The 10,177-nt window shown below is 37.5% G+C and overlaps 1 protein-coding gene across 3 annotated transcripts in view; it reads left to right on the top strand.

Annotated features, from left to right (window-relative positions):
• Positions 1–10,177, top strand: part of Phex (phosphate regulating endopeptidase homolog X-linked) — a 258,664-nt gene that overhangs the window by 194,319 nt on the left and 54,168 nt on the right. For all 3 annotated transcript variants that reach the window (XR_004120468.1, XM_031376718.1, XM_031376727.1), the window contains one exon: positions 1,892–1,995. Coding sequence is in view for 2 of the 3 variants with exons in the window: in XM_031376718.1 (XP_031232578.1) it covers positions 1,892–1,995 (104 nt within the window). In the remaining variant the exon portion in view is untranslated. The remainder of the gene's footprint in view (positions 1–1,891; positions 1,996–10,177) is intronic.

The following is a 10,177-nucleotide window of genomic DNA, read 5'->3' as shown; positions in this document are numbered from 1 at the left end:
GATATTTTCTTTATTTACATTTCAAATGTTATCCCCTTTCCTGGTTCCTCCTCCAAAACCCCCCTATCACCTCCCTCTCCCCCTGCTCACCAACCCAACCACTCCTGCTTCCTGGCCCTGGCACTCCCCTACATTGGGTAATAGAGCCTTCATAGGACCAAGGGCCTCTAATACCATTGATGACTAACAAGGCCATCTTCTGCCACATATGCTGCTGGAGCCATGGGTCCCTCCCTGGGTATTCTTTGGTTGGTGGATAAGTCCCTGGGAGCTCTAGGGGTACTGGATGGTTCATAATGCTGTTCCTCCTATAGGACTGCAAACTCCTTCAACTCCTTTGGTCCTTTCTATAGTTCCTCCATTGGAGACCCTGTGCTAAGTCTAATGGTTTACTGAGAACATATACCTCTGTATTTATCAGGCACTGGCAGAGCCCCTCAGGAGACAACTGTATCAGGCTCCTATCAGCATACACTTGTTGGCATCCACAATAGTGTCTGGGTTTGATGACTGTATATGGGATGGATCCCCAGGTGGGGCAGTCTCAGGATGGCTTTTCCTTCAATCTCGGCTCCACACCTTGTCCCTATAACTCCTCTCATATTCTGATCTTCTGGGCTAATATCTACTTATCAGAGAGTGCATACCATGTGTGTGTATGCATGTAAGATAATGCCAGTGAATCCTACTTTGTTGTGCAATTATTATAGCTGAATAAAAACAGTGAGCACTTTTAAAAAGGAATTTACTCTTGGTTGTTTACTTACTAACATAGGTTTTACTTATTAATGGTGGTTACATATCTATTTCACTTTTTAATTTATTATGCCAATAAGAGATTTTAGAAGCAAAGCTTTCACGATCACTACAAACTATTGCTTTTACCATAATACAAACATCAATAGAATACAAAGGTGGAGTAGTGCTTGTTTTGGATGCAATAGAGTAGAATTGAAACTGTTTGCTACTCGTGTTTCAGGGGGAAAAAACCTAATTAAATAACCCATTATCTTTTTTTTCATTTTTTTAATTAGACATTTTATTTATTTATATTTCAAATGATATCCTCCATCCTGGTTTCCCCTCTGGAAAAAAAAAAACCCTATTCCCTCCCCTGCCCTGCTTACCAACCCACTCTCTCCTGCTTCCTGGCCCTGGCATTCCCCTACACTGGGGCATAGAGCATTCACAATAACTCATTATCTTAGTATACAACATTGTTGTGAGTCTTCATTTCCTTTGTCCTATGCAGTCTATAATCTCTGATTTGCCTCTGTAATTTTGCTTTTTAGTAATTAGATCCTTTCTTAGTGTTAATAGATAAATCTTGTTAACAATTACATTATTTAGGTGAATCCATTGCACTTAGGGTGGAAAATAGGTTTGTGAATTAATTCCACTTTCCCCTTTATAAACAAATGTCAATTACAGTAAATTGGATCTTAACTTTTGACTAAATCATCATCTATAAGTTAAATGAGGTTTCAGCTGAATACTCTGAATGTGATTAGAAGGATCTTATATGACAAATAAATTTAGAAAGGATCAAGAACGTGTGAGCCGAGAAATTTCAGATCTAAGATATGTTTGGCAAAGTTTAAAGTGGATTTTTCAATTATAAAGTAAATGGAACACATAGTAAATAACCGAAGCTTTTCTTGTTTTCTTCCCTGTGATCCAGAAATGACCATATTGATTTTTTGAGCTTTTTATGTTAAAAGAAAATCACTGAGATTAAATTTCATGGCTTTGGGAATTTTGAGTTATGGCTGAGTGATGTTGTGAGGGCCATAGCTTCTTTTCTGGTTGTTCCTTGGTGGGCTGAAGTCTATTTTTAAAACCATCTCTTAACTGCATTTAGAACAATAATGATGTGGTTTGTTTTATGCAGATCAAATTTTCAGAATCGGACTACTTTGGCAACGTACTGCAAACCCGCAAGTATTTAGCACAGTCTGATTTCTTCTGGCTAAGAAAAGCTGTTCCCAAAACAGAGTGAGTATTTTTAAAAAGTGAAATAGATAAATACATTGTGATGGGAAATGGAATCTCTTTAGATTAAATTCCGCAATTCTCCTCAACCCAGGGTAACCAGCTTGCCAGTTATTTTGTTTTAGCAAAATCTGTACCATGGATTGCCAGATCTCTCCTCTGGTATTGTATGGTACATATCTTCCATCTGTTACAGACCTCCCAATCTTAGCATCAACATATATCAGAAGAATGCTCATTAGGATGCAAGCATTGAAGCAATTTCTAGCTATAGTTATAAATACACATACAGATAATATTTCTATATAAATTTCTCTATATTTTCATGCTCCATTAGAAATATTTGAAGATGTTAAAGAATGAATACTTTAGCACTAAGTGTGAGCAGATGCATATATGAATTTATGTAATTAAGAAGCAACTAGAACAATGATTCGCAATCTGTGTGTTGCAGCCCCTTTGGTGGGTGTCAAATGACCTTTTCACATGGATGACATATCAGTTATACTGCAAATCAGCTATTTGCATTATGATTGATAGCAGTAGCAAAACTACAGTTATGAAGTAGCAATGAAATAGTTTTATGGCTTGAGGAACTGTATTTAAGGGCTGCAACATTAGGAAGGTTGAGAACCACTGAACTATAAGATACTTATTGAGGTAGTCCATGTCAAAGAACTGAAAGCTGTATCATTTTGAATCAGTAGCAGATATGGTTTATTTTATCTTTTTCCTATCTGCTGTAGGAAAATTTCCTACAAATAGGAAAATATTCTTAAAAACTTTTTTTTTAAAAAGTTTTTTTTGAGACAGGGTTTCTCTGTGTAGCCCTGGCTGCCCTGGAATTCAGAGATCCGCCTGCCTCTGCCTCCCAAGTGCTGAGATTAAAGGTGTGCACCACCACTGCCCAACCCTTAAAAACTTTTAAGCCTATTTCCATTTAGCCACTGTATTTTCCCTTAGGAAAGAAAATCTTGGTGTTGATCTTAGTAGTTTTGTTGTTGATGATGACAGTAGTTTATTTATAATATGTGGTACCTTTCAGTTTATGTGTGTCTTTGCATGATGCATCCATATGTATGTTTCTCTGGGTGTGGTATTTGTGACTGCATATTCTCAAGGAGGCCAGACGAGGACATCAAATACTTTCCTCTACCATTACCGACCTTATTTTTGGGACATGTCTTTTATTGAACTTGTCACTAATTTTTTCAACTAGGCTGGCTAGTCAATAAACTTCTGGGTTCCACCTTTCTCCTCCTCCTCAATGATGGATTTCTGGCATGTGTAGTCATGTCTGGCTTTCATGTAGGTGCTAGGGACCTGAATTCAGGTCCTACATCTTTAATAGCAAGTGCTCTTTTCCATTGGCCATCTACCCAGACTGTACTTTACAATTCTTAATTGATTTCCTCATGTCTATTCTGGGAGGTGTCCATACTATATCCCCATTTTGCAAAGCTTTTGCTATGGCTCACTTTTTCAATGTTTTAAAAATCTTCTTTAGATCAGATCATTTCTATTTTGTGCTTCTAACTACAGCATTTATTTTATAAAATAGTTTCTATTTTATTTGTAGTCATTGTTACCACATTATGGTTAATTCTTTGAATATAGTTTTATGATTCAAAGGAACCATATTATAATGGCCACTTTCAAATCTTTCCCAAATCTATTAGCTGGATTAACTTAAAGTAATTTTTAATTGATTCATCCCCTTTTCCTCTTTCTTTTTTTGTAGTCTAATTTTTGTTGTTGAAAATGACATTTTAGATAATATAGTGTAACAAGTCTGGATCCTTATTTACTTTTCTGAAATCTTTTCTGGATTTACACTGCCGAATATGTCTTTCCGGAATATGTGGCTGTGGATTCCTGTGTCCAATTTCAGTCCTTTATTTTTTTTTAGGTTTACTTCCTGGTGATTATTTCATATATGCAAGTTCATGCTCAGCCAAGAATTAGGGCAGACCTAGTGCTCCAGCATTTGAGCTTGAGTGCCTTGAAAGACAGCCACCTCTCTGGCTCCCTTGGTTTTTATTTCCAATGGGCTTTCTGTGCTCTTCCTTGTATGGGACGTACTGTTATATTCAACCATGGGTGTGTGAAATGCTTATTTATCATTGTGCCCTTTTCAGGTTCAGGATCTTCCTTTGAAATTTCTGGCTGGCTTTTCCTTATTTGTTTTCTATCATTGAGTTTGCTATATTTTAGCTGAGAAAGATATGTTTTAGCTAATTATTTCTTGAAAGGAATTGTCAGCTATGTTGTGCTATCATCTCCCAAAAGGTGATTTGGTGGGCCAGCTTTTAAAAATTGGCTAATAGTCTCATTTCCATGATTTTGGTGGGCTGTTTATATGCTATCTTGGGTTCTTTGTTACAATCCTTTTCAACACTCCACTTTCTTCTGGATTCTAGAAACACTAGACCCTTGTGTGTTCTTTCCCCTTAAACTATGAATATCATCATTCCCCTTTGATGCTCTTATGTGCACAGTCTTGACTCTATCAAACTTCCATGGAACACATAGGTACAATTGTTTTGTAAGTTACTAGCTTTAAGGAATAGAGGATCAGAGATTAATCAGTCTTCTGTTTATCTCTGATTATACTCAAAAAGTAAGAACAAATTAAAAATAAACAGATGGTTTTACAACTCCTTGTTGATGACAGATAATAATATATAGCCATCTGCTCTACTGTCCTTGCTTCTCTGCTCTTATGTTATTCAGCCTGTCTATTCCATTCCATTCTCAGTCTAAATTATTCATAGGCATTCTAGATTTAGGGCTGTAAAATCTGATGACTCAAGGCAGATGATTTCAGCAAAGGATTTTCAATATCTCTATGACCATGTTCATTTAGTAGAATAGTCATAGACCTATGTAAATCATCCTGTCCTTTTAAATCTTATTCATAACAGTTCAAACTTTTTAAAACATATTTTTTTATTTTCAGAAATTGTAATGTAATTACAACATTTCCCATTTCAAGTCCTCCCATATACCCTTCCTTTCTGACTTCAAAATTTATATATTCTCATTTTTCATTGTTGTTACATACCTATGAATATACATATATTTTTAAATGTAATCTGTTCAGTCTATATGTTACTTTTATGTGTATTCTCAGGGTTTATCATTTGGTATTGAATAACCAACTGGTATGCTCTTCCCCGGAAAAGACATTTTTCTGCCATTATTATCATTTTTTTAGTTGCCTATAGTTATTTGTGTAGGATTGAGGCCTCAGGGTCTTTCCCTATTGGCATGCTTGTTGTCCTTGTTTAAGTCATGTTTGGGGAGTCATGTCAGTGAGACTTTAGCTTCTAATATACTAGGAGGCACAGTTTCAGAGCAAACTCTCTGATCATCAGGTTCTCCATCTTTCTGCCCTGTCTTCTTCAGTGTTCTCTAAGCCTCAGGTGAAGGAAGTGTTTCATAGATATACCCCTGTGATTGGACTGCATAACTATGCATTTTGACTGGTTATGATTTTCTGTAATGTTCTCCCTCATTTGCAAAGAGAACTTTCCTTGATGAGAAAGAGGTGGAGACTACGCTTTTGATGTATGATGCGTATTGATTCTGATATTTCTCTATTTTTCTTCAGCTGACCTGCCTATTGGAGAAAGTAGGATACTGAAATCACCTACTATTAATGGATTGATGTTAATCTGTTTCTTTAATTCCAGTAGTAGATAACTTTTAAATGAAACTGGGTACCCCTGAGTTTGGTGCATATATATTTAGGATAGTAATGTTTTCTTGGTTAACTGTTCCATTGGTTAGAATGAGCTGTCCCCTTTTTTATATCTTTTGATTAGTTTTCTTTTGAACTCTTTTTTGCTTCCTGGTTCCAGTTGATTGCTGTATTTTATCACCCTTTTACTCAAAGGCAGTGCCTGTTTTTAAAGTTAAGGTGTGTTTCTTATAGACAACAGGTAGGTAGGTTTTGTTTCTTTATTCAATCAGTTTGTGCCTTTTAATTGTAATACTAAGGCCATTGTTATTTAAAGTTATTTATTAAAATATTTGTGTTAATTGCAGTCATCATGTTGTTTGTGTTCTTTGTGTTCTCAGTAGAACTTTGTATTTTAACAGTTGTGGTCTTTTACTTCTTTCCACAGTTTCTTTGCTACGCATGGTCCTCTCTTCTAAAATACTGTTTTCTGTATTTTATTCAGGTTTGGTTTATTGGACATAATTTTAAGACTTTTATATCCCAGAATACTTTTCTCACTCCTTCAATTATGGTGGATAGTTTTGCTGGGCATATTAGTCTTGGCTGCTGTCATCATCTTTTAGGACTTGGTATGCATTTCTATAGGCTTGTCTGGCTTTCCATTGAAAAGTCAACTGCTATTTTGATGGGGTTTCCTTCATATGTGAATTTTTCTCTCATAACTTTGTTTTGTTTTGTATATTTAGTGTTTGTGCTATGCTATGGATATTCTCTTTTCAGGTCTTCTCTATTTGTGTTCCGTGTTTCTTATAGCTGTATGGGTTTACCTTTCCTGAGACTAAGGAACTTTTCTTCTATGATTTTGTTCAAGTCTGTTCTATGCTAGTTACTTGGGAATCTTCTCTCTCACCTATGCTTATATGCATGTTCTCTTCTTGTGTTTAAGGAATATTTTTCATATTTCTTGCCTAGTTGCTCTAGATATTCTACTCTATCTTCAAGTCCTAATACTCCATTCTTCATTCATTCTATTTGTAAGGCTTCCCAAGTTTCCCTAGATGTGTTACTACTAAGTTTTTCAATTCTATTAATTATTTCATTTTGAATCCTTTTCAGTGTTTCTATTGCCTTATTTTTCTCAAGTTCTATATTGTCTTCATCATTTTAATCAGTTTGTGTTTTCTTGGGCATCACTCAGGTGTTTATTCTCTTTAATTTCTTTCTCCCTAATTACTTTGAGCTGTTTCTTTATGCCTTCTTTCAATTCCTTAGATTCTTTGATGAAGTTTATGATTGTTCTTTTAATTCTGTGTCCCAGGGTTCATCTAGGTAATTTTAAATGGGAAGCATTTCTATAAGACTGGTATCTTTTAGGGAGAAGATATTGGCTCAAACTTTCATATTGTCAGCATTTTTGCAATGAGATATATGTATGTGGATTTGTTTGTTAGTTCTGGGTCTGTTACAGACTGATCAGGTTGAGGTAGAAGAGAGGACATATGGATGGTTTACATCTAGATATTGGTAATGGCTTGGATGGAATCATGTCGGCTAGACAGAAGGTATTGGTCTGGTGTGCAAGATATACGTCCTGGTTCAAGCCTCAATTGTTGGGGTAGATCTGCCTTTCTAGATTAAAAGGTTTACTGTGGTGTGGAACAATGTGCATACTATGGTATCTACTATGGGTTGGGGGGACAGGTCAGAAGGGTCTTGGCAGGAGCTTAGACATCATTTGTGGTACAGGCACTTGAAACCAGGGTATGTTAGAGCACTGGATAATGGGACTCAGGATAGATCTAGTGGGTTGGGGAGCATGCACGGTTGGGAAAGGTCAGAGTGATGTGGGATATTTGGATGTGGTGCATGCAGAAGGGATCTGTAGGTGATGGTACACAAGGCAGGTCCTGTAGGAAGTCTAGAGGTTGGTTACTGCACAGGCACTGGTGGCTAGACAACGGTGAGGCACTGGATATGGGACCTGGACTAGATCTGGCAGATTAGGAAGAAGTCATGGATGGAAAGGCACAGTAACACTCAATTGGCTACTCCCTATGGAAGGATATGGATGAGCTAGTTGGGTGGAGAGGTTGGATACTATGCAGAAGGGACCTATAGTTCAAACTCTAAAAACTCTTATTTTGTGTGTGTGTGTGTGTGTTAGATGCTTTCACATATATGTGCAGGTGTACCTGTGTGTATGGAGTCTTCGTCCATACCCCCGCCCTTATTTTTTGAGACAGAGTATTTTACTGTACCTGGGGCTCACTGATGCAGCTAGAAGAGCTGGATAGTAAGCCATGATATCCTCCTATCTCTCCCTTCACTGGGATTATAGGTATGTGTCCCCATGTCTGGGTTTTCACATGGGCATTGGACATTTGAACTTAAATACTCATACTCACTAAGCAAGTACTTTACCAACTGAACCACCTCTATGTTATTGATGCTGCCAGCTTAATAATTCTTCAATTTGAAAATGTTATTTATTTGGTCATATAGAGTGTCTAGGTTGCCAGTGGGAAAATTACTAAATAGGCCATTTTTAACATTATCCTCAAATATTGATGGACTGTCATATTCTGATGGTCTTAGCTATTCTTAACATTTTATTCATGCCTTGGGAAAATTCTAGGTGACATTAATTTGTATAGTTTCCTTCTCCATTTTGTCAGTGGAACACAAATATCAGGTATTCCTCTATATTCATGAGGCATTGGTACTGGGACATCTGGAAGATACCAAAATGTGAGGATGCTTAAGTGCCTTATACAAAATGTTACAGTCTTTGTATTTAATCTGTGTACATCTACCTGTATAAGTTAAATTATCTTTATTTATAATACCTAATTGTCTAGTTGATTTTCTATTGCTATGCTAAAACACTATGACTAAGGCTACTTATGGAGGGAAGGACTTATTTTGGGCTTATGGTTACAAAGGGATAAGAGTCCACTCTGACAGAGTAGCCTGGCAGCAAGTAGCAGGTATGTTGGCTAAAGCAGAAACTGAGATCTCACATCGTTTTTTTTTTTTTTTTAAAAACTTCATTGATTCTTTGTGAATTTCACATCATACACCCCAATCTCACTCATCTCCCTGTTCCTTTGTATCTGCCCTCTACCCTTACAAACTCCCCCCCAATAAAATAAGACATAATAATAACAACAAGATAATATTGTTATAGAAGCTGTAGTGCATCACACAGTATTCCTTCTGGTCTGCACATTTTTACTTGCAAATGTTCATTGCAATGAGTCATTGGTCTGGTTTGAGGCCTCTAGCTTCTGCTACACTATCTATACTGGATACTCACAGGAACTCCTCTCACATATTCTGTTGCACTGTGGCATGGAGATTCTACAGCTTAGGATTTGCCGCACTGGCCCTTTTTACAAGCTCTAGCAGATCTAGATAGTATAGATGTTAGGGTGGGCCAACTTAAAGCCTTGGCTCTGGATCTAGAAGGGAACTGAATTGATTAGCTTCAATCAATTACTGTCATCTTACCTGGGCCTGCAATACCAGCATGAGCTCTTGAGAACTGCCTTGACTAACTTACCCAATGCTGCAGCCCACAGAGGGCAGACTCAGCTATTCAGCTCTCATGCTCCTGGGCCTGCTCATCTGCACCCACACCACCAGAGTCAGATCTAATGTACTACCTAGGTGAGGTACATGGCCTAATGTTCCAAAGTGCTGCAGCCAGTGAGGGCAAGACCAGCTCCCCTGCTCTCCTGACCTTGGGGTCAGTTCTCTAGCTTGCATAAGAGGCCTCGAGGGGTAGATGGAGGGAATCTCTCCCTTGCTTATGCCACCACACAGCAGACAAGAGGCAAGAGGTCACATCTCAAACACTAAACAGGAAGCAGAGAGGGCTAACTTGAAATGGTGTGAGTCTTATGGAATCCCAAAGCTGCCCCCCTAGTACTATTCCTTCCTCCAGCAAGACCAAATAATAAAATGCTTGAGACTGTTGGTACACTTTATCATTTAGGGAATAATAAGAATCTCTGTCAAGTACAGATACATTTTCCTCCAAGCTGTAGATACATAGTGCTGTCTGTATTTACTTCATAAAGGTATTAAATTGATCAATGTTTGGGAAACATCTTTTTTTTTAGGTGTTTTCTTTATTTACAATATCTCCTTTCCCAGGTTCCCCTACAGAAGAAAAAAGAAAAATAAAATAAGAAAAAAAAATAAAAAAATCCCCCAAAACTAAAACAATCTCCTGTTCCCTCCTCCCTCCCCCTGCCACCCCGCCCTCTCCCACTTACTGGCCCTGGCATTCCCCTACACTGGGGCATAGAACCTTCCCAGGGCCAAGGGCCTCTCCTCCCATTGATGACCGACTTGGTCATCCCCTGAAACATCCTTTAACATTAAAAATAAGTGTAATACTTATGATTCTTACTTCATCAATGTATATGTCTTATTTCAGAAAAAAGTATTAAAAAAAGTTTAAGGTCCTATTTCCATGGCAAAGTGACATGACTC

The sequence above is a fragment of the Mastomys coucha genome, chromosome X (genome assembly GCF_008632895.1).
Source record: "Mastomys coucha isolate ucsf_1 chromosome X, UCSF_Mcou_1, whole genome shotgun sequence".
NCBI lineage: Eukaryota > Metazoa > Chordata > Mammalia > Rodentia > Muridae > Mastomys > Mastomys coucha.
The sequence above is the reverse complement of the archived record's forward strand: the minus strand, read 5'-3'. Positions and strand labels throughout refer to the sequence as shown.